The sequence below is a fragment of the Gossypium hirsutum genome, chromosome D03 (assembly GCF_007990345.1).
Source record: "Gossypium hirsutum isolate 1008001.06 chromosome D03, Gossypium_hirsutum_v2.1, whole genome shotgun sequence".
In the NCBI taxonomy this organism is placed as follows: Eukaryota; Viridiplantae; Streptophyta; class Magnoliopsida; order Malvales; family Malvaceae; genus Gossypium; species Gossypium hirsutum.
This window is the reverse complement of record NC_053439.1, coordinates 2875674-2902273: the sequence shown is the minus strand read 5'-3', so window position 1 is coordinate 2902273 and position 26600 is coordinate 2875674. Positions and strand designations below refer to the sequence as shown.

General features: G+C 29.9%; 1 protein-coding gene across 1 annotated transcript; it reads left to right on the top strand.

Moving 5' to 3' along the window:
- Nucleotides 1–15835: 15835 nt before the first annotated feature.
- Nucleotides 15836–19599, top strand: LOC107932576 (BTB/POZ domain-containing protein NPY4). Its single transcript, XM_016864623.2, has 5 exons — nt 15836–16177; nt 16775–16919; nt 17397–17466; nt 17636–18808; nt 18885–19599. The coding sequence occupies exons 2-5, from the start codon at nt 16858–16860 to the stop codon at nt 19425–19427; spliced, it is 1848 nt and encodes a 615-aa protein (XP_016720112.1). The 5' UTR covers nt 15836–16177; nt 16775–16857; the 3' UTR covers nt 19428–19599.
- Nucleotides 19600–26600: the final 7001 nt, after the last annotated feature.

Here is a 26600-nt window from a genome sequence, read left to right as displayed (position 1 = left end):
CTTCCTAATAAGCTTGGTTTCTTCTAGTTTGCAAATTGTCAAATCTTAGACGAGATATTTTTGCCAAAAATTATTTTTTATTTTTTGAATTTTAAAGATTTCATTTTTATAATTTTTATTAAAAATTATAATTTTTAAAATTTTATATTTTCTTATTTAAATTATGAAAAAATAATTTTTAAAATTTATTAAAAAAATTTATGTATTTTTAAAGGTTAAATTCCAAGTTGACAAAAATTGTATACATAATATCCATTTTAAATGGAAAAAAAATTAAATGAGCTTAGACTTTCAAATAGTAATTTAAAGCTTGAATGCCATTTGATATGGTTGCACTTCCATTTCATAACCTCTAATCTTTATTCACAATGCCTATACCAATTGTTTGAAGAATCTCTACTTACTTTTTTATCTTTACGATTTTTTGAAACATTTTTATGTCATTTTAATTTATTTTATGCTATTTGATATGATCTTTTATTATTTAGATTTGTATTTGATGCATCATCTACTGGTATAATTTATAAGTTTAAATATGTTAAAAAATTTTATACTCTTTTAAATTTTAGTTATTATATTTTTAATTTTGAGGCATTAAGTTCTTATGTTTTTTTAATTTAAAAATCTTGATCCCTTCATCTTTTTTTTCCATTAAAATTAATGATGGCAAATATAAAATAATTTTTTTAGCCTGACCACAATTTTTGTCAATTTGGTCTTCACCCTTTAAAAGTACATAATTTTTTTAATAGAATTTAAAAAACGATATTTATTTAAAGTAAAAGTAAATAAAAAATAAGTTCTTTAAAATTCAAAAAATGAAAATGACTTTAAAAATATAAAAAAATCTAAAATTTTAACATGACAAACCATCGAGAACCCAAATAGTACATCGCCTACCGATTTGAGATTATGAAGATTTCATGTCTCTTTTTAACACAATTATTACCTCGTTGTCATCTAAAATCGTCAACAGCCATGCCGATTTAAAGTTTCCATAGGCAATCCATATTATTTGGGTAATTAAAAAAATTTTCTTTATTGTTCCATTTTTCTATATTATTCCTGAAAAAAAAGCATGAAAAATTCCCTTTCAAACCAATCAAAACCAATTATTATTGTGGGGGCAAATGGACACCTAAAAAGATTGCTATATGTCACAAGAGTTTTCATCAAAGATGTCAACTTTTGTAATCAAGCACTTTTTTTTTTTTTTGGCTTTTTCTTACATACAACTTATGACTAATTATGTAGGTGAGATAACGCCAAAGGAAAATATCATATACAGTTCATTTATAAAATAATCTATTTATTTATTTGAAATTTGCTTCAAATATCTTGGTACAGTAATTTTGGTCCCTATCTTGCTTCAACAATTTTTGCTGGTAAGGCAATAAATACTAATTTCTTTCAATGACTAATTATCACGTGCATTGGTAGTTAATTTTTTTTAATTTATAACCACGTATATCTTTAGATTATAAATTCTAAAAATAAAATTTAAATAAATAGCAAAAAAATTTCAATAGCTAGTAAACGTTGATTGTAATAGTAAGACATATAACACTTAAAAAAAAACCTGCATATTCAAACATTAGAGATAACATTTTTAGGAAAGACAATCATAAATACCGAAAATAAGCCCTAAAATGGATGTTAATAATACCAAAAACCATGCACTGGCCGCCACATAATAATTCATTCCAATAAATAATTAATATGTATGTTAATGATGTAGTTTTTTAATTCCGCAAGTGAAGTTAAAAAGTGTATACATATCCTTATGTTTTATTTTTAAAAAAAATTAATTGCAAAAGATGCCCTTAAACAATGTTCTAAAATTTAAATTAGTCCTTAAACCTCAAAATATTTTAATTTTGCCCTCGAAGTATTAAACTATTAGACTCATATTAATCAAGTCCTTTTGTTAACTTGGTCGTCATCTCAGGCATTAAATTCTTGCTTGAATACGATGTGAATTATGTTTGAAACATACGTGCTTAAAGTTTGATTAGCATATTTTTCTTTAAAAAAAAGATTATTGTTAAAATTTATTATTTTTTTAACACATCATATCCAAGTTATTCATGTTATAAGTACATGTGCTAAAATTTCAGTTAAGGTGTTCTAAATATGCTTAATATCAAATTCAATCTAACATTTAACGTTAAACTAACAACTAGATTGACAAACGGACCTAATTAATACAATATTAATACTTTGAGGATTAAATTAAAATATTTTAAAATTTTAAAACCAATTTCTAAACAATAATTTGAAGACTCCTCTTGACCGTTAAAAAATAAAAATTAAGAAAATTGTTTGTAAAATTAAAAAACCTCCATCAATCCAAACTTAAGCCTTAGAGATGATAGTGTAGAAAGAGACAACCATCAACCTTGAAAGAACTAGTCTTCATAGATCGTAAAACAAATATGAAACATACATTAATCATAACCAAAAGAAAAAACTTACGCAATAAAAGTACATTAAGTTAAATTCTACCATTTTCAAAACCTTATGTGATAAACATATTATTAAATATGTGATGTTATGTCAACTTGCTATTTCCACGTAATACTCGACAAAATTATGCCATTTTAGTTAATAGATTTAACGACTACCTTTTGAATCAAAATCAAAATTTCAAAATTTAAAAAGTATAAGAACTAAAAATAATCAAATTAGAGAACATGACTAAATCCATAATTTATGGATATTAAAAGACTAATAGCAAAATTTGACGTAACGAATTTCACTCGTTTTCTTCAATATCAACACGCTTGTCAAGATGCCTAAAAAGTTGAGTGAAGTTCAATAATTTATAATTTTTGTTGGCCATCATCAAATAAATAATTCTAGAGATAACTCTTGAAATTCTTCAGTCTTTTCATCAATGTGATCAAATCTATAACACGAATGGAGCTCATTGAGAGGTTTTTGTACTTCCATGGACAAGTTATTCACTCATCTAAAAGTTTTTCAAACTATTAATACTGAAGTCATGTCTAAATTATTTTTTATGGGTATAAATATGCACATCAAGTCCATACTAGGGAAATAACTTGCAAATAGGGTCACTTAAATGGGCAGCCTAGTGAATGCTGCTTTTTACCCTTTATGGAGAGTTCTTTGGTTATTATTTCATAACTGGACAATTAATGACATAATTCAGCCAACAATGGTGTCCTAAATCGAAAATCCCACAGCCAATAAAACTGAAAAAATCAAAATTCAACATTGAAATTCATGGTTCTTAGGGAAAGGGTTAAATCACTATTTGGGGTCTAAACTTGACAATTGTTCTCACATTGGAGCCTGAATTTTAGGGTTTTCAAGGAAATATCAGGGACTAACTTGGACAAAAAAAATTTCAAGCCTCAATGTGGGAAAATTTGCCAAGTTCAGAATCTTGGACAAAAAAGTTCAGACCCCAATGGGGAATAATTACCAATTTCAAGGCCTAACTTGGACCAAAAAAAGTTTCAAACCCCAATGTTGGAATAACTGCCAAATTCAAACCCCAAAAAGTGATTTAACCCTAAGGGAAACCATCCTATAACAACAGTTCAAAACATCCAAATTCAGAGCATATGCAAGACAAAGGTTCCAGCTATCAAGTTACCTGCCTGTGAACTGAGCTGCATATATATATAGATAGATTCTCAATTCACTAAAGCCACCAACCTTAAAGAACCAATGGTATACTATAATTTTAAGCTATCATTTCTGTTGATACTTTGTACATTCACAAATTATCGTGTTAGCATACAGAGAAACGTCCTCCAGCAGTAACCAGCTTGAGTCACGAAGTTAACCACATTCACATTCAACGTCAAAGTTGTTGTCTACAATAGGAAAAGACCTATAGTGATCTTAAAGAACCAACAAAATAAGAAAAAGAAAAGACCGAAATCGCTTCCAAAATATACAGCAATCATTGAAATTCAAAGGATGGAGAGAAAACTTTTAACACTACATTAAAAAGTTACCAGAGTTCTTGATTGAGATTTAAACTTGAACAAAGCTTTTTTCACAATTGTTCCTTGCTCATTACAAGAACTGAAGGAGCGGAATTACCTGTTTCATCACCTTCAATGCAGGCTGGATCAACTAAAGCAGTGGAAATGTTACCATTGTTTTCATTCTGTTCAAGTTAAAAAAAAAACAATAGTATTAGACAAATCATATCCAGTACTCTGGTTATAAGTATAACCAAAATATACTTCAAAATTCAATGAGATAAAAGATTATACATTTAACATCTCCTTGGTATGTAATTCTATTAACAAGGTCTAAATATCGAAAACATACAACACACGGTTTAATCAATTGGTTCATACAGTCACTTAAAAAGGCGACATTGAACAAGAATACCTTCATCTACAACAGCTTTCCGAGTCCATTGTACCAAAAGGAGAATGAAAGGCATACCTTTTTGTTTACAGCTTGAGCCTTCATAAGTTCATGAAATTTACGCATCAACATCTCTTCTTCTACCTACAAATAGGAAACTAAGGTGTTATTCTGGGTATTTTTTGGTTGAATTATGGTCTTGATCTCTAGACTATACTCAAATTCGGGATTTAATTATTATACTTTAATTTGGCATAATTTAATTCCTCTACTTTTATAATATCATTTAATACACTTTAAATCATTAACTATTCTTGTTAAAATACTAACATTTTTTTTTTTTTTGAAAAACCCTACTTCCAACTCAAAATAAATAAATAAAAACCCTACCACCGAGAATCTGCTACAAATTTTAACAACATTTTCAATGAGATCCCTAATAAGCATTGTCCTCTTTACATCAACACTGCAATTCATCCTACCCATTACCAGAAGTCTAAACCCATTACTAACTTCATACCCCCTCCTAACTACTTCAAACAACTTGGTGAATTGTTTGCCCGAGGGTAGATGCACCATTTCAGTTGTTAAATCGTTCACTAATACCTACTGATTATCCAATAAAAGCTCCATAATCAACAATAGAATTTCCCGAATAGATAAAATCCAGAGCCACCAAGTGCTTCAAAATTTTATAATCGGAATCTTTACCTCCAAGGTTAATATGTCCAGCAACGATCTTTACCTTGAATATACCCTCTTTAATGGTAGAAAGAGAGACACGAGAAGTTTCATCACCAAAACAAAAGATCAAAGCAATCCCAACTGTAGAGCTTAGGTGGGCATTAGCACTTTCACGCATCTTCACTACTAATATTGAAGAGACTGCTCTTGCAGTAATTTGCTTCTCTATACCCATGTCATAAACAACAACAATACCAGAATTGTCATCAAAGCAGGAGATAAATGACCACCTCTGAATAGTAGAACCATTAAATCTATTCTGTAAAATCAAACTGACAAACACTCCCACCTATTCTGTAAAATCGAACTGACAAATGGCCTCACGAACTCCCTCGTTCTTGTAAAAACATAATGACCCTTACAACTATAATCACACACAAACTGCGAAACCTTTGTCCTAACGGTAGTCATTTGATAGTACTGATCAAACAACAAAAGGTTATCACAGCCTACACTAGGAGATACTTCACTATCAAAAGCCTTAGTTAATACCCTTGCAAATCTCTTAGACTCCTCACTGAACCAAACAATGTTTTGGATCCAAATACTCATTATCTTGTTGTTACCTGTAGACTTGAAAGTCGAGCTGGGTATTGGAATCAAATCTTTGGTTCCTTCAATATTGATCACGTCGTCAACATTAGCAATAATCTCGGTTTCATCATTAACCCCGGACATCCCCATCTCATTATAATTTGTGTTAAGCATTTCATCGAACACCTAGGCTTTATTAGTGTCTCTACTTAACGATTCTTATTTTGATAATCACTTGGACTGGCAAGACAAAATTAAACCATGAAAAAATAGAAAAAGAAAAGAAAATAACCTGAAGCTTATGCAATTGATGAGAAACTGATGAATGAGATTCTAAAAGCAGCTCATTCTGCATCTCCAAATGCCTAAAAAAATATAAATTGAAGAAAAAAAGTAAGCCTAATTTTCGTGAAAAAAAAAAAATAAATTAGGGTTGAAACTTACTTGAATATTTCGGCGGTGTACCGTGGATCCATACACGAAATTGAAGGTTCAAAAACACTTCAATTAATTATTTTTTCGCCAAAAAACGATCAAGAACACAAATTCCCGTCCGCCTATCTTTCGCAGTCGCAGAGTATGGCGGCAACGCGCGGTTCCTTTATCTAAGGGACGGGTTCTTATTTCATAATAGGTTAAATTCTGCTATTTGTCCCTGTACTTTTACGAAAGTTGAAGATTTAATCTCTATGCTTTTCAAATTTTAAAATTTCAGTACTTACCAAACGATAATTGGTAAATTTTATTAAATTAAGTTATGATATTTCTAAATTCTGATGTGGTAAACATATTTTCATATATATATATATATGTATCTATATATATTATCCATGTTAGTTTGTTATTTTCATACATTACTCATTAAAAAAATTTCAATAAATAGATTAACGATTATCATTTGCGTCAAGACTGAAATTTTAAAAATAAAAAAAGTACAGGGAATTAGAATGATCCAAATAAATTTAACTGTTACTGTTTGGGTTAAAACTAAAATTTCAATTTTTTTTAAATACATAAACTAAAATTGACCAATTTAAAAATACAAAAACTAAATATGATCAAATTAAAATATAAAGACTAAATTGAAAACATTCACAAAAAATATAAAAACTAATAGCAGAATTTAACCTTCATAATACAACATCTTGTTCTGGGCTTAAATAATGTAATTTCACTCATGATAAAAGAGTGTCTTCGTGTTGTGGGCAAAATAAATCTCATGAAAAAATTGGACTCTATTGTTAATTTTACACGCACTAAATTCAACTCAATTAATTTAAATTCAAACACAATTCAACTCGATTTAATCAGAAAATAGTTTAGACCAAATATATCTCTATTATTATAAAAAAATATTGTTTAACAAACATTTTAAGGATATGTTTAACTTTTAAATGTTTTATTTATAAAGTAAAAGTACTATAGAGACTGTTGTATTAAAAGTTATATTGTATTTTGTCCTCTCTATCTAAATATTAGACAAATTAGTCCTTATACATAAAATCAAATAGCAAATCGGTCGTTTCTATTAAAATTTCCATCCCTTTGTACCATTAAAAATTTGCATAGTTGATAGAATAACCAGACAGTGACACTTGGCGTGTCATGTGTACCTCATGCTGACGTATATGGACCAATTTTTAATGATAGAAATAGATGAAATTTTTAATAGAATGACCAATTTGCTCTTTGATCTAACATATAAGGACTAATCTACCTATTTTCAATAAATGGGCCAAAATGCAATCTAAATCTTAAAATAGGAACCTCCATAATACCTTTACCTATATATTATATTTAAAATAAGGGGCAATTTACCAATAAAAGCCCTTTTTTTTCAAAAATTACCGAAATGGGCTCATTTTTTAATTATTTACTAGAATGGTCATTTTCCGGGAAATCGCATCCACGTCAGCGCAATGTCAGGGTACGCGTCAGAAAATTGCGTCCACGTCAGCATCTCGCGCTGACGTGGACGTGATTTCGGCCCGTGTGTGAACAGTACCCAACAGTCAAAAAATAAAATACCGGGCCCATTTCGATAAATTTTAAAAATATAGGGCTTTTTTGGTATTTTGAAAAAATAAATTTTGAATCTTTTTGTATTTGTATTTATTTTTTTAATCAATTAACTCTTCAATATTACATCAATAGCAACAAGTACAAAAAAGATTCAAAATTGTTACCAACAAGATTTGAACCAAGGTACTAAGAGAAAAGAGCAAGCATCTTAACCAACTAAGCTAAATTAACTAATTGACATATTATAGATATACTGTTATTATCTTAATTATATTACTTACGTTCTAACGATTTATCGGACCTATTCCATACACGTGTCAAATCAAAAATAATAATACAACAATTCTGTAAAAAAAAATCCGGTGTTTACTTCAAATAAATAAGGGAAATAATGATTTGAATGTTCTAAAATTTAATTCTAAACCGAAAAAATCAAAATTTAGGGGCAAAAAGGATCTTTTTCGACGAAAACTGCGGCAAACCGCCTTCGGCTGTTTGTCAGCGCGTAGATCTCGAAAAGTTAGTCGAAATAAAAAAATAGTCTCAATCGGACAACCGAGCGAAAAGTTATGGCCTTTCAAAGTTTTCCAAGCTAAAAAACATAAACTGTTCATCCACGTCAGCAAATTGCGTCCTCGTAGGCGCGATTTGTGTCCACGTAAGCAAAGCGCGCTGACGTGAACGCGATGTTCTGACACGTCCCCTGACATCGCGCTGACGTGGACGCAATTTCGGGGAAAATGGCTCATTCCAGTAAATAATAAAATACCGGGCCCATTTCGGTAAATTTTAAAAAATAGGGCTTTTTTTGGTGATTTACCCTAAAATAAGACAATTTAAACCATTACTTAGAAAATCAACCCTAAAAAGCTACTTCATTTAAAAAGGATGGTTATTAAAAATGACAAAATTAATTGATGGAAGATTCGATTCAAAAAAATTTATTTTTTTTTAATTTCGAGTTAATTGAATCGAGTTAATGGAGTCAACTCAAATAAGTAATTCGAGTTTTGAGTTTGAATTAAGTTAAATTTTACAATTTGAATAACTCGAATAATTTAAATAACAAATAGGTGTAAATATCCCTTTTGTCCCTGTCAATTTTGAAAATGACCAAATTGATCTATCTCTTAACAAAAATTATAAAAATAAAATAAAAATATTTATAAAATTTAAAAAAATTTATAAAAATTTCAAAATTTATATTTTAAAAAATATAATAAATTTAAAAAAATCTAAAAATATATATAAAGAAAGTTAGAATTTTAAATTGTTTTCTAAAATAGTAATTTTGAGGATCTAAATAAGTTTTGCTTTGAAATATCTTAATGATTCAAGTTTATCATGCTAAAATATCTTATATTTTATTATTATTTTGCTTTGAAAAAGTTTTTAAATTTATGTGCTCAAACATGAAATTAGTTATACTGTAATAAAATTTTAATTTGACATATTTAATTTTTTAATTTAATTCGAACAATCACTCGATTTGATTCGACTCGAATTTCATTTTACTCGACTTGATTTGAAAAAAATTCAAATCGAGTTAGGATGATAAAATAGGACTTATCAACTCAATTAACTCGGATTTTTTTCTCTATTCGACGCGATTTGATTGAACACTCACATTTAGATTAAATTAAAAATTAGTGATTTAACTAACTAATATCATAAAACTAGAAAAAAATTGAACTGGTCGAACCGAGTAAAATTTGAATAAGACCGTTTGAATCAGTCATACATGATTTAAGCTAATTCAAATATTTAATTTCATTATTATAGTTCATAAAATTCATGATTATGGTTCTACTATTTATATTTATTATTTTTTAGAATTTTTTAATTTTTAATAATTGAACGGAAAATTATTATCACAAGCCTTTTAACATTGTAACCATTCTAAAAAAATAACATCCATTGCTTTTTAAAAAATTATAATTACATTTTGGAATTAGGGTGTGACAAATGTTAGCATTAAGATTAAGGGTTAATGATTTTTTTTATATTTAACGATTAAGTCCACTTTAACGCCTTAACTTATATTTTATAAAAGTGTGATGACGTGATACTCTGCTTATATATCATGTTATCACATAAAAACTAAAATATATATAAATTAAAAAATTAAAAAATCATGACCTTTTAAGTTTTAGATGATGGCATGCCATAATATATTACATCATCACTTTTTTTTATGAAATTCAAATTTAACGATAAAAAATATTAAATTTAATATTAAAATGGATAAAAAAAAGTACAATACCAAAATAAACCATGTTTTATGCTTTTTCTCGACCACCGTTTTAGCTCTTGATTGGCTTTACGAGATGTCCCTAAGCTCTCTTCAGAATTGGGAACAAAACTTCGAAAATGCATTGCTTTTTAATAACATAAAAAATGATAATACTTTTACATTATCAACACGATATACTCTAATAACACCCATCAAAGGTAAATAAAAATAAAAAAAATCAAAGGTCAACGATATTTTATTTTGTAGTACGAATGTTGCAAAATTTTATTCTAAAAGCCCAAACATAAGTTTTCAACAGCCATAAACCAGGTCTTTAATGAAGGCCCATAACTCGTTTAAGCTTCAGCTGGCCCATACAGTCTGGCTCCAGACTACGTCGTTTCGGTCTACAGACATTAAAAATCTCGCACACTGAGACACAAAAAAAGTACGTTCAATTTGATATTTGGGTATCTAAGTTTTTACAACTCGAGTTTGACTTTACTTTACGTAATTACAAATTAATATAATGGTAAATTTATACTTTGACCCCTAAAAAGTTATTATTCATTTTCCCCTCCATTTAAGCAATATTTGGGTATTAAATTGAACAGTGAAATCAAACTCAGGTACCAAGAAATATATTAATCCAAAAAAGTCTTCATTTTTAAACTGGCAGACGACACCCGTGACTGCTGCAAAAACCAGAAAACAGCAACTCTGACGAAGTCATGAAATGGTGATGAACATCATGAACACTGAGAATCTGTCAATGTTCATGTTTCTTCATCATCATCATCGTAAATAAACCTCAAAGTCACTGTATCTCATGCACCTTGTCCTTACTTTCATCACTAGATCCTCTCATACGTATTTTTCTTACTCGTGCATACACGTGTACAGACACATACACATATACATATATGTATATGCATTAGTGAGACCATGATTCATGTGAGTTGTGGGTATGTTATTGGTTGTTGAAAAAAAAAAAGAACCAAAAGATAGATGATGATTTTCATAGCCTTGTTGCACAAGGATCACACACCATTAAAACCTAGCTCAAATGATATATATAGATGGTCTATTATCACGTCAACAACATTATCATTTAGTGGGGGGATCGTATAGGTTAAATTCTGATTCTATGTGGAAGTTCGTAGATTTAATCTTAATACTCCTCGAAATTTAAACTCAAAATAGTAGGTGTTAAGTTCATGAAGTTGACTTTCGCTATTTACAAAATTTTATGGGACAAATATATTATCAAATGTGTACTATTTTTATATATTATTTATAAAAAAGTTGATTAATAGATTTAATAGCATTAAGACTGAAATTTTAAAATTCGAAAAGTATATAGACTGAAAATGATTAAATCAGGGAACATTGATTAAGTTTGCAACTTTACGGATAATACAAGCCTAATGGTAAAACTTAACTGACGGAATTTAATTGTTACTATTTGAGCGAGGACCGAAACTTTGAAAAATCAAAAAACTTTTTCTTTAGTCCAAGTAGTTGAATGAATCTAATTATGATCATAGTTTAGAAGTTGGAAAAGATTCCAAATTGATTTTGGAGTCTTGACAATGATATTCATAAAAAAATCAAACCCTAAAAGCTGAATTTGCATATGATATAGAATCTTCATAAAGGATGAAATTATAATAAACATAATAAAAGGAATCCAATGGCATGAAGTGAGAGCACTATCAACAAGTTCATTGAACCACCAATACCAAAGTTTTATTTATTTATTTTTATTTCCATTGGAACTGTGAAATTCTAGAAAGCAACCCCCTCCCCATCGAACTTATCTTTTACAAATGTGTAAGGAATATTAGAGCATATGACGTTCATGATTAGGGTTCACGATCTTCTGTCCCTAAAGTTTAATTTTAAGGCTAAATAAAACAATAAACTTCCCAATGCATTTAACAACGAGCATGAGAATCCATGGCCATGTGCCTTGCCATCATTTCCTATAATATATACATTAATTTCTTAAACAAAGATATTGAAATTTAACCGGTTGGATTGAGTCAATTTGAATTAGGTTAATTCGAGTTCTGAAAAGTTTTAAAGTCGTTTTAGTTTGAACCAAATTTGGGTTTAGTTCATTTTAGATTATAATCATTTCAAGTTCGAATCGTTTTGGTTTCGAGCTTTGTTGCTCTTTTAGATCTGGGTCAATTTTCATTAAATTTGAATGAGTTTTGGGTTGTTAACTTTTCATAATCAAATCTACATTAAGTTAGGGCTTGAGTTTATATTTATCAAGTAAGGCTTTCATATTCGAGCAAAAAAGTGATAGGTCTAATCGCAAATACATCACGTATTAAGAATAGTTGCATGAATCAGTTAAACAAAACCCGAATTTAAAAACAGTGGAATTTCCTGTTTAATTTAGTGTAAGGGTGTTATGAGTTAGTAACTTTCTCCAATTTTGGTGTATGTGATGATATGATACTATGATATTCTGTCATGTGATCATCACCTAACATGGCACAATATCAAGATATTACATCATTACAAAATTTATCCTTGAATTAATTGGTCCACTCCTTGAAGCCTGGAATTTTCCATTGAGCTGGAAATTAAGATGTCTTTTTTAGAAGAAAAACAAAAGGTACCATATAGAGATGATGGTAGGGCAAAGACTGTTCCAATTTAGAACATACCACATGCTATGGGTTCAAATAGGTTAAAACACAACAATTGACATCCCACAATCTTGCCTTTCTCCTTTAAGTTGGCACATCACCTAATATTTGGTTGTGCTTGTATGGCTTTTTTTCGTCAATAATAATATTCTCCAATACCCTACATTATTAATTACTATTTAAATTCGAATTAATTAAATTATCTATTAGATCTTTAAAATCATTAAACATGAATAATAAATTCGGGTATTTAAATATTTAAATTTGAATACGTTATTCACAGATCATAAAGTAGAGCAAATTGAATTAATGAATGTTCACGAGTTGATATCTTTATTTAATCTAAACTCGTTGTGAATAATAATTAGAATATCCAAATTTAAATATTATCCAAATTCGAAAAAAATATCAAATATTTACAAATATCTAAATCCGAACTTGATCGCATGCATGCCAACTCTTGTTACTAGTTATGATATTTCGAAAGATTTTCATATATATATATTACAATATTTGTCTCCCATGTATATTAAAAGACTAGTCTAATTAGAAATCCAATCCTTTCATTTTAGTTTATAAAAATGTGGTCCTTATACTTCATAAAAATTGAAAAGTTAATCTAATTAGGTAACACCGTTAAACCTTACAATTAAATCGTCTACTTGAAAATTATTAATTTAACAATTTATATGTTATTAATTAACGAAAATCAATAATTGAAGTTTACGTGTTTACTAACAATTGAATTAGCTTCTCAATTTTTTATAAATTGCAAGGATCAAATTGTAATAAACTAAAGTAAAATAATTAACTTGTCAATTCTAGTAAATTAGTGGGATGAAATTCACAATTAAATTAAATTGGATTAAGAATGAAAGAAATTAGGAACTTATGGGAAAGTGATGAGAATCTTGATGCAAAAACAGTAAGAATATTAATAATAAAATTAAGCATAGTTATGGGGATGTGTTCAAAAGAATAATATGATAAAATCTAAGCAATTATATTTTATATTTTATAATTTGTGACATTGGATTGAGTAGATAATTGGAGCAATGCATGTTAGGTGAAGGGAATAAATAAAATAAATAATAAAAAATATTGTGGTCACCTAGTTTGTTCATCATTGTGATTGGACAAAGAATTATATAAAATATTAGCAAGAGAATTTTAATTGTTAACTAGGGTATAATTTACGTGAGGATGATCCTAAAAATTAAAGTTTTTAGTCACTGATAAAATTTTATCACATCATCAAAATTTAAAAACATGAAATTATTATTATACACTTACTCTCAGAAAAATTATTTTATGGACCCTTCCCACCATATCATTCATGGTCCTTTTCCAATTATTTAATGACATTTCATTGATTTTTTCTATGCCGTTAACACATAATTTCAGTAGCTTTTTCGCACTGAACCCCAAACCTAGAATCTTCAACCCTAAACCCTAGATTCAAAATCTAAAACCCTCAAACCCTAAATTTAGGGTTCGAATTTTGGGTAAAAAATTTATCAAAATTATGTGCCAATGATGTGAAAAAAATTGCACCAAAATTACTATTTTTTTTAAAAATTGTTGCACAAAAATAACTTATAAAAAAAACAAAATTATTAAAATTTGTAAAAGAAAAAAGGTATTTGTTTATAATTTAAAAAATTAATTATTTTAAGTAATTTAATTTAATTTAAATTAAGTTAGAGAATACAGTAAATATAAATGTGTGTATAAAAATATTTTATTATATTTAAAATTTAATGACGTGACACTATTTTATTGGTGCTTAAAAACTATACTTTTTAGAACGATATTAATATAAATTATTCCTTATAAATTTGTATTTAGCTTCATTATCTTTTATTTGTACAATATTTTTAATATAATCAATTTAATTACTATCATTAAAATGGGTGATGTAAAATTTTTATTATTATTCGATCCAATTAAATATATTAAAATCAAATGCTTATATTATTATTTTAATAACAACAATTAATAATATCATAAAATTAGATTTAATAATAATATTATAAAATATGTTAAATATTGAGAAATTAAATTTTAAATTTTAAAAATAATTATAAAAAGAATAAAATTAGACCGGATTCGTAATTAAAAAAAAATAGAGTACTAAAAGTTTTGATTAATTAAGAAAAAAATGACATAAAAAGGCAAGCATGAAAGTGAAAGGTGTCCAAATTTTAAAAGAAGAAGGCCATAACAGAGCCACGTGAAACCCAGAGCGGGGCCCAGGCCCATATCATAATATCACGATAATTTATAACATCTCACGAGAAAACGTTAGCTACCATGTTTCATTATAAAGGTTTATATTTAATTCATTTATTAATAACCTTCAAAATTACATGTATTTATTGGAGCGGGTTTAGAAACTAATCTGCATTCTGTAGGAACACTAAGGGGTAAATATTGGTCACAAGTTTTTAAAACTGTTCCATATCTAGGGCGATGATTGAACCCTCAATCACTAGTTAAGGTAAGAGAGACTCTTGCTATCTCACCTAACTTCCATGGTTAAATATTAATTTTATTATTAAATATTGATAAGTTATATGGTTTTTTTTTATAATTTACTTAAAAATATAGAGTTTAAGTATCATTTAATCCTTAAATTTGATAATTTTTTTAAATTTGGTCCTTAATTTTTTTCATATTAATCTCGAACTTTGATTTTTTTTTCAATTTGTTTCCTAAACTTGGACTTCAAAATTTTTAAAAAAATTATATGAAATCTAAAAAATGAAATACAATAAAAAATTAAAGTAATGACATGGTGCAATCTTAGAGTTTCACGTCATCACACTTTAGCGTAATCCTAATTTAGGGACCAAATTGAGAAGATTATTAAGTTTCGAAATTGAATGGACCAAAAAAAATTACCAAGCTCAGGGTCTAAAGGTTACTTTATCCTAGAGTACCCCATCATCACACTTTAAAGGAATCCAAATTTAGGGACTAAATTAAGAAAAGTGGTCAAGTTCGAAGATGGATGTGAATAAAAGAAATTCAAGGACCAAAATAAAAATTCATCAAATTAAAGGATTAAATGTTAAATTATCTCCAAAAATACATGTAAAAAAGAAAAGGAAGAGCAAAGAAATGAGGTGGATTGCATTATTATCAAAGTACGTGATGGGGATGGATGGGTCGTTATCTAATAAACAGTGGATTGTTTTAATCTCACACCACACTAAAACCAAGTGAAAGTGAAGTTTGTAAACAATAAAGGGAGCAACAAAGTTATTCATGTCAGACTTGGCGTGCATTTTCATTCTTACATTGCAGACAGTGAAACCAAATACCAATAAACAAAGATTCAAATCCATCACATTAGTGGGGTCTCCTTTTTTTTTTTCAAAGTTTCTTGCTTTACAAAGGTGAATTATAAAAAAAAAAGTTGATATATTTTTCCTGCAAAACCCCAAAAGGAACTAGTGCTCTCAAGTTTGGGTTTTTAAGGAAAAAGGTTTGGATTTTTAAAGGGAAACCATTGTTATATGAGAGGGATTAGTGTTTGAGATTTTGGGTTTTTTTATTAGTGGGAAATGTTAAGATTTGGGACATTTTAAAGTTTTTTTTTTCTAGTGAACCCCTCAAGGTATGCATCTTCTTCTTGTTCATGTTCATGTTTTCTTTTTTTATAAATGTGAATCAAGCACTTTGGTTTGCTTTGTTTTGTTCTTAAATCGTTCACAATGAAACACATGATCTTTGTTGATGTGATGCCAATTTTTTTATCAGTTTTTGATAAAGTTTAACCAGTCTCATCACTTTAGAACAATTTTATTGGAATTGATGATCACTTGTGTTTAGGGAGCAAAAGAAAGGGTTTAAAAATCTTAGATTCTTGAGGGAGGTTTAGGGGTTTTTGTGGACCATAAATGTTCTTGGTAATACAAAAAAAAAAAAACATAAACAAGTAAAAGGAAGAGGGCGGTGGTGTCAGTTTTGACCAAGTGGGGGTGTCTGGTTTTCTGAGAATTTATATATGTTATAACCATGTGTTTGTCCAAGTCTCTTTAGCCCCCTTTGTGAGGAAGTAACATTAGCCCCATTTCTTTGGAGGGGTCATTTCTCAGCTTTTGACCCCTTATTTTGTGTCAAAGATTCGGTCATACTATGAAATGCACACGATTTTTCTCTTTTGATCCATATGCTTTCCATGGTTTGAGATATTGTATCTTTGTTCATATAGGATATATTTGTAGATCGAAGAAGCAGAGGTGAAGTTTTCGAGTGCTCGAAAGAGAGTAAAGTTTCGATTTTTTCTTTATCAAGATGAAGTTTATGAAACTGGGATCCAAGCCTGATTCATTTCAGACTGATGGTGATCATATCAGGTGAGTTTTTCTGGTATATGCATATGCTCTTTGATTAGCACTCCTGTTACTTGCCTTGCCTTTGTAATTTTCAGCTCCGACATTAGGACTTGCCAGAAATGGTTTCGGGTAAAAGTTAAATCGGTTGAGTATGTTTGGCAAGCATTCGTGCTTTTGAGGCATATGTTAAACTTGTATCTAATGCATATCCGTATATGGTTTCGGACTATAACCCTCGAATCCCTTCAAACACATGGAATAACTTAGAATCCGGCACTCATACTTGAGTCCGAGTAACATAGCTTTAGGATGCTTCGGTTCTATTCATAATTATAGGGACCTAACTGCCTTTACCTTGTGGAACCCCTTGTTTATTGTTGTTCCTCGTTTGTTATGATGCGGCAAAACAATGTTATGTTTCTGAAGTTTTGTCCTAATTCTGCTGATATTTGGGCTTCGATTTTATGCTGACATAAGTCTGCAAATATTAATGTTCAGGTATGTTGCAACCGAGTTGGCAACTGACATAGTTGTTAATGTTGGGGATGTGAAATTCTACTGTCATAAGGTATGAACCATCATCAATCCACCATTACGCAAAGGATCATATACTCCATTCTTGTAATTTCAAGGTCCAAACTCGTTAAGTAGGCAAATACGTTGTGGTTCTGATGGGACGGTTTAATTTTGTCTGTATTTCTGTGTATTGATTGCTAACATCTATAATGTTTCTGTAGTTTCCGTTGTTATCTAAAAGTGCACGTTTGCAAAAGCTGGTCGCGACGTCGAATGACGAGAACGGTGATGAACTCCACATTCAAGACATACCGGGCGGACCTGGAGCTTTCGAAATATGTGCTAAGTTCTGTTACGGCATGACGGTCACTCTCAACGCGTACAATGTCGTTGCTGCTCGATGTGCCGCGGAGTACCTTGAGATGTACGAAACCGTTGAGAAAGGAAACCTTATCTATAAAATCGACGTTTTCCTCAATTCGAGTATATTCCGGAGCTGGAAAGATTCCATCACTGTTCTTCAATCAACAAAATCTCTACTCCCGTGGTCCGAGGAATTAAAGGTGGTTAGCCGCAGCCTCGATTCTATAGCTTCCAAGGCTTCAATTGATACTTCCATGGTGGAATGGTCATACACTTATAATAGGAAAAAGCTCCCGTCTGAAAATGGAAACAGTCCGCAATGGAATGGTGTAAGAAAACAACAAACCGTTCCAAAGGATTGGTGGGTGGAAGATCTTTGTGAGCTTCGTATCGATTTATACAAGCGTGTGATAACGACAATTAAAACAAAAGGCAGAGTTTCGGGTGATGTAATCGGAGAAGCACTAAATGCATACACGATGAGAAGATTGCCGGGTTTTAGCAAGGGTATGATCCCAAATAATGATATAGTAAAGTATCGGTCATTAGTGGAGACCATCGTGTGGCTGCTGCCAGCCGAGAAAGGAACCGTTTCTTGTAGCTTCTTGCTTAGGTTGTTAAGAGCAGCCATTTTATTGGATTGTGGAGAAACAGAAAGAAACGAGTTGATGAGGAGAATCAGTCAGCAGCTTCCCGAGGCAACCGTGACCGATCTTTTGATTCGTGCTCCAGCTGAAGAAGCAACAATATACGATGTCGATATAGTTCATAACTTAGTCGCCTCGTTTATGACCCACATTTCTCGAACCGACCCTGTTAAGAAAGAATTCCTGGAGAGTACTAGAAGTCCCAAGTTTGGACCGGATGCTTCTAAAGTGTTGGTAGCGAAGCTAATTGACGGCTACCTAGCTGAAATTGCTCGAGATCCGAATTTACCGGTTTCAAATTTCGTTAACCTTGCTGAAATTGTATCAAGCGTCTCGAGACCTTGTCATGACGGACTTTACCGTGGCATAGACATGTATCTGAAGGTAATTTCTAAGCATCTCGGCTTTGGTTTTTACTGCTGGGAAATCCGTCTTTAATCTCTTTTTTTCGTTTTTATAGGAACACCCGGGAATCAGCAAAAGTGAGAGAAAGAGAATATGCAGGTTAATGGACTGCAAGAAGCTATCGGCTGAGGCCTGCATGCATGCTGTGCAAAACGAGAGGCTTCCATTACGTGTCGTCGTGCAGGTTCTTTTCTTCGAGCAAGCCAGAGCCACAACGTCCTCCGGCAGTAGCACCCCCGATCTTCCGGGGTCCATTAGAGCCCTTCTCCCCGGAGGGTCTCACGGTAGCTCAAGGTCCACAACAACCAACACTGAAGAGGATTGGGATTCGGTGCCAACAGCCGAGGACATCAAGGCTTTGAAAGGGGAGCTTACAACTCTAAGATTAAGCGGCGAAACAAACAGAAATGGCACGGCCAAAACCGACATCGAAAGGGTGGCGGTGAGTAGAATGAAAGGTTTGGCCATGTCGAAAATATTCTCGAAACTCAAATCGAGTAAGGAAAGAAACGGTGAAATCAGCAGCAGCGATACGTCGGAGAGCCCCGAAGAAACGAAGTCCACTCCCTCCGTAAGTAGGAAACATTCACTGTCTTAGGTTCAGACCACACACCTTAGCAAATGATTTGATGCATATGCCATGGTCTGGTTTTTTGTAAAATTCTATGAAAAAAATGGACAGTAGGGGATTAGAGACGACGACTGTTGTAGCTGGTTTTACTACCACTTGTATTAATTTTTCGAGAAAATGGAACGAAGCATATTGAATAGTCCGGGTATTCATTTTTAAAAGCTTCCGATCCTGTCCCGCCCCGACTAATTGGAGAATAAGAGACCCGCACCGAAACCCGATTCAAAGGAGACTGACTCAATATGGTCGAGTTGAAACCCTGATCCAAGAAATTTTGGCCATCCCCAGATGCTTGCCTGGCCTAACCCTAGACAAAGGAATTTTTATATACTAGTTTTAGAGGTATTCATAGGTCGGGTAGAGTCAAATTAGATTAGGTTTGTGTATGATATTAATACACTTTATGCTTTACTAAAGCTAAGTTCGAATCAAAATATCGGTCTCAAGTTTTGCGCAAATCCATTTATATTTGTAAATGGTTAATCGAAACTTATTTTTTTAGTAGAAATAAACAGCATTAGACAAAAACAATGAGATCAAACAACTCTATTGAAAAAATCACCATTGGATTGTAAAATCTATTGAATCGAAATTGGGGATCTTTGAAAAGCTTCAACCCAAACTGATTATCATAAGTACATTTCGTCATTTGATTAGCAGTCATATTCTGAGATCTATGAATGTGATGAATTCTTGTCTTCCAATTCCTCCTAAGATAACTATTGATTAAACACAATTCAGTTAGGTTACTACTGACAGCACTACCTGTAAGAACGGACTCTACAAGTAGTGCATTGTCGCATTCCATCTCCAATTGTCTGTAACTTTTTTCCAATGCAATACATAAATCTTCAAGAATCGCTCGAGCTTCGATGCGAAATATCGTTTCCTTATTGACTTTTAAGGAGTACCCGCATAACCAATGACCATATCAACTTTTAAAAGTATAAAAACCTTCATTCATATTTAATAACTTCTCTTACGTAATTTAACTTTAATTAAATTACTTAACAAATTAAAAATTTTAATAAATAAGCAAATATGTTTTCTTCCTTTATACTTTTTAAATTATTTCATTTTTTCTTTTAAATTTAATCCTCTTTTATTTCTTTGCTTTCATATCGTATTTTATTTTGATGCAATTAATTTTTTTAATTCTTTTAATTTTTAAGGAGGTAATTTTTATTTTTTAATTTTAATTTTTAAATATTTAATTAAATTTCATAAATTGAAAAAACCACGAATGGTGGTTATAAATTTTTCAAATTTTAATTTTTTACTAGTTTTTTTTTCTAGATTTTTAATGGTTAATTTTAGTTTTTTTCTTCAATTTGTGCTTATGATTTTTATCGATTTTTTTAAAATTTTAATTATTGATTTAAGCATTTTAAAATTTTATTTATATTTTGTTATGTTTTTTTTTCCGGCATATAGTTTCTAACATTTTCCCCTAAATTTAAAATAGAGATGACATCATACGTGATTGAGTACAGAATAATATTTTAAGATCATCCTAATATAAGTTGATTCTCAATGTATAAATGTAAAACAACATAATATATTAGAAACTTATAAAATGGGTTAGTTTGAACTAGGCTTAGACCTTAAATGTTTTAACTTGAGTCCAACCCATATTTTTAATGGGCTTAATTATTTTTGTCTAACCCTATTTGTGGGGCCTCATATTTTTGTTGGAACCCTTCAAATTTGGGCAGATTTTCAAACTTGGGTAGATAGCCTGACAAGTTTAGTTTGGACTGACCTAATTCGATTTAAGTAATAAAGAAGATTTTTCATTTAAATTTAATTATAAAAGATCTAATTGTACTCTTAGTCAATGTACTCTTTACGCATTTGAAATTTAGTTATTTTATTTTTAATTTTTAAAATTTAATCGAATTATGTGGCATTTAAAAGAATTATTTAAATGACCAAATTAAAACCACGTGGAAGTCATGTAAAAAAAAACATAGACTCTCACTCTACTTAGAAACGACACTATTAAGCTTTTCATGCTTAGCTACATAAGCAATTTATAGAAAAAAAGTCATATAATCTGATTTAACGAATTCTTTAACGATATTATTATTGAACTTCAATTATCAAATTAAAAAAGAAAAAGATAAATATCAAAATTGTACATGAACTATCTCGAGTTTAGGGACTAAATTAAATAAAATGTAAAATTTTAGGGTCATAAAAAATTGTATTTATAAGCGTTCATGCATATCATAGCATAGTATGGAGATATTTAATATTGATTGATGATATAAAATGATTATTTAGATCAAGAACCAAATCGAAGTGGAGTTGATCGAGAAAAATCTAAAATTACGGATTAGCCCTTAAAGTATGCGCTTTACATATTTTGAACACGTAAGTTCATATGGGATTTACCATTCTATTTTATTTTATGTATGAATTGTACTTGAATTTATATTTATATATTAGAATTAAGTAGAATTAGTGAATTTAGCACATATCTTGAAATGGACTGAATTACAAATTCACGTAAATATAGGCTACATGGAAATAGTACAAGATGTAAATATGATTATTGAATGATTACATGACTCGAAAATGAGAAATGAAATTATGTACAAGAATTGGTATAGTTAAGTATAAGGAAATTATGCTTGAATGAACTTGGTAAAATGTTAAGATATGTATGGCATGCCATTAGGGTCATACGAAAAATTAATCAGAGATTTTACATGTTATTACGAGATCTAGTATTTTTTTTTGTAGATTCACGAGTTATACGTATCGTAGGTTTAGCCTAGATGGGTAACCTCAATATAATGTTAGCTTGCGTGAGCAACTCTAATAATGTCAACTTGTGTGAGGAACCCTAATATACTGTTAGCTTGTGTGAGCAACTTATTCCTGTGTATCCGAGTCCGTTTTACTATAGGTCCATGGGACAATGTTCAATTGATTGGAAATGGAATTTAAATCATGAAATAAAAATAAAATGGTATTAATGATTCTTGACATATAGATTGCTACATGACTTTGTTTAAATGTTTACAGTACTTAATATTCGAAAATGCAACTAATGCATTCAATTTGTGATATTGTTGCATGTATAGATATGTCATAATATGCCAAAGGATAGTTAAGTTGAGCTTACCTTAGTTGTTTACTTTCCTTATAGATTTTCACTTCGTAAAACTGTCGAGTCAGATCAGCAGAGTACACACTATCTTAAAACGGTAGTTATAATGTCATTTTGAAGCTAGACTATGTGGCATGTACTTAAAAGTCCCTAGTATGTATTTAGGTATTTTAGGATTTGGTAGTCTCGTGTACTTAATGGTTGAGTTGATTATAACTTATGGTATGAAACCAAATGAGGCATATCTTGGTCAAGATGATGCTATGAAAGTAATGATTTTATTCATGAATGATTGGTATGTTATAATTTGGATCATTTGAAATAGCGAGATTGCTTAAAGAATTTTAAACGGTGAGTTGATTGTTAGGCATGTTATATGGTTTGTAGATTGATTTGGCTAGTTCATATCAAGTTTAGCAAATACTTAGTCTAAAATTGCATGTTGAGGGTGGGAATTAAAGATGGTAGTGTTTTGAATATGTTTAATTTATCGAGGAGTAAATCAGCTTGAATGATGGATGCTTGGATAGTGTAATCTCGAATGGTTGATTTAGGTACTTTTGTACTTGAATTTGGTTATCATGGGAATGATTTAACAACTTTATTGTGTACAATGTTGATTGAATATTTATACAAAAATGGTTTATAATTCGTGAATTAGGAACCAAATATGTATTTTGCCAAAAACAGGGGCAATGTCGTGACCTCAGACTTTTGACATCGCGACATTGTCATCACAAAGAGTGACGTCATGACGAGCATAGGCATGCCATCGCGATGTGACATACTATGATGGCTGGCCACGTCGTGACGATGACATAGTGAAGTCGCGACGTCGGTCCAGACATTTAAAACCTTACAATTTGATCCTAATTCGAAAATGAACTAATATAAGAACATTCTAAGCCTATGTAAGTCTCGGAATTAGTCATATATCACATTATATGCCTGTCTTGCTTGTATCTATGTGTATAATATCATAAATTGAATGTTTATTTGATAATTGATGCTCCGGTAACTAGAGTAGCATTCTGTAACTCAGGCCTGATGATCGGGTTGGGTAAGAGGGTGTTACATGAACTTTGATCTAATGTCCAATTTGATACATGAACTTTGATTTGGTACAAGTTATACACATAAAACTTTGATTGTAATTTAAATATATACATGAAACTCTGATTTTGATTCATGAAGAAAAAAATATATCAATTTATTTTTATATTGAATGAATATAATTATTTGTGTATGCAACATGTTAATAAAAAATAATTATGTTATTGATTTGTGAAAATATAATCAAAATAATATTTATATATAAAATTACAAAAATTAAAGTTACATTTTTATTTTGAGTCCCACTAAACTTTAAAGGGCCTAAAAGGGTTTTACAAGCCTCATTGGTCTAGCTTTCTAGCCCAAATACATATGCGTGCTTTGCATGATTCCCAGATTAACATTAATACAACAATAATCAATGTTTATAAATTATACGGTGGAATTGGTCAAATTATTGGTTTTAAGTAAATAATCGATTAAAAAATAAAAAAATTATAAAAGAAATCGGTTTATACCTATTCACAAGTAACTATTTTTTCTTTTATCTCTTAATTAGATCAATACCTAAATCGAGTCCCGACCCAATCTGGCTCAGACAACATTAACAATAAAAAATAATTTGTTGCATTAATCAATCGTTGAATAATTATTTATAAATTTTCAAAATTTTAAATTAAAAATATTACGTAGTTAAATATGCAATAACCGCAATGTCGAATTGAATTCATACTGACAATGGTACTTTATCCTTTTAATTTAAAAATATTATTTTAAATAATAAAAAAGTAATAAAAAATGTTATCCTTTTAATTTATCCTTTTATTGCATGAATAATGAATGCTTAATAAACCAAATTAGCTTTAACTTTTTATACAACCAAATTAGCTTTATTAATGAATAATGATTGGATTTATCACGCTTTTCATTGACAAAATATAAAGTGATGTCGCCCATACATTAGCTTCCACATAAAAAAATTAAAATCATTCATTCGGATCGTATCTATTTTTTTCGATATAATACTTAAAATTATCTATAGGCTCTTTCTAACCTATAAATAGGAGGATAATGCGCTTCAACATACTCGAACTTACATCCTCTTATATTGACAACAATATCTACACTAATCGAGTTAAGATTCGATCGACCAACCAAAAATACTTAAAAGAAGATGGTAGACAACTTTATAAATAAAAGTAAAATTTAAAGAGCATTTAATTACCTTTCTTTAATTTAAAGGACGGTTAAAGATTATATCACAATATTTTAGTCAAGTCATGGCTTTTTTTTGCTGGTTGGTGCTTTCTTTACCATCATTATAAAAATTATTACATCACATCACATGAATATTTATTTCTTACAGTAATAATTTTATAATAAATATTGTTTTTTTTTTTTTATAATTTCGTCTTTCTACCTTGTAAAAATTAACAGGTTAGTCTATATGTTGGTAAACTGGTGGGCATAGCTAGGGCAAGTGGATAAGGTCCTTGGCGCACTTTGGTTAAATTGACTAATAACAATTTTAGTCCTTTTTAGTTGTCCATAATTCAATTTCAACTTCTTTTAGACAAATTTTCTACCATTCTTCCCTCTCTGATTTTAAAATTTTATTTAGGCACTCCGATATTGAATTCCTCTCTTTGCCTTTGGGTTATTTATTTTTATTAATTTGTTGCATATAAATTGTTGGATTATTCAATTTTGTTAATTTCGTGCATATAAGTGTTGATATTTAAATTTTATAAATTAGAACGATGAAATTCATAATTAAACCTTTAAAAAGTTCTTTTAATTTTCTAAATAACCTTTAAAAATTTCCAGCTGTAAGTCATTAATAATACATTATAAAATATCATTGTTGTTAAAATTAAAATTATTTATATTAGAAATTCTATTACATACGTATGCGTGTAAAAATTACAGATCTAACACACATGTTTGTTTAAAAGTAACATAACAAAAGTCAATTGAGTCTTAGCTCGATTGGCATGAGCATTCTTGCTAATATAAGAGCATATGGGTTCGAGTGCACTGAAGCGCATTATCTTCCTATTTATAGGTCGGGGAGGGACTATGTGTAGTTTAAGGTATCGTCGTGATTTTGAGTGCTTCTGTTATTTGACCATAAAATACAGATACCATATTAAAGAAAATATGAAACTCGTGTACCAAATTATGTCTTAAGACATTTTATAAGCAATTTAAGACATGAACTTTAATTTAGTTCAAACATATATATGAAATTTTAATTTTGATTTAATCGAACACGTTTAAAGAAATAAATACATTAATTTATTTTTATACGAGATAGATATAATTATTTTTGTGTATAGTATATAAACATAAAATAATGTTAATATCAACAATATTAATAATTTGTGAAAATCGCTAAAAATATAAATAAATAGTTCCAAAACCATAGAATTAATTCTTGCAATGATGATGATGGGAATTTATGTTTTGTCTTGTTTAAGAACAAAGAGAAAAAGGATTACGACAAAACACAAATCCTATAGAACCCTCTTACATGGCCCATTGTTATGCAAAAAAACCACTTCCAAAATATGAAAATAAAATAAAGCACGTCAAATTGAATATCATTTGTGCCACAATCCTATCTTATCCTATCCCATCAAGTTCACATCTTACCTTCCAAAATCAATGTAATAAACCAAGGAAAAAGATCGGAGATTCACACGCTCGGAAGTGCTCCAAGGTGTGCTTACGAGGGTATTTTAGCTCTAAAAGTATTGTTTTATTAAAAATTTGATAAATTAATCCCTATAAATTAAATTAAAATGTGAATCGATTCTTTTCTGTTAGAAATTTCATTTATTTGTACTGTTAAAGTTGGCATGATTGACGGAATAACCAGATAGTGTCGCATGTACCTCATGCTGATGTACAGGGACCAGTTTTTAACGATTGAAATGAGTGAAATTTTTAACGGTATAAGAATTAAT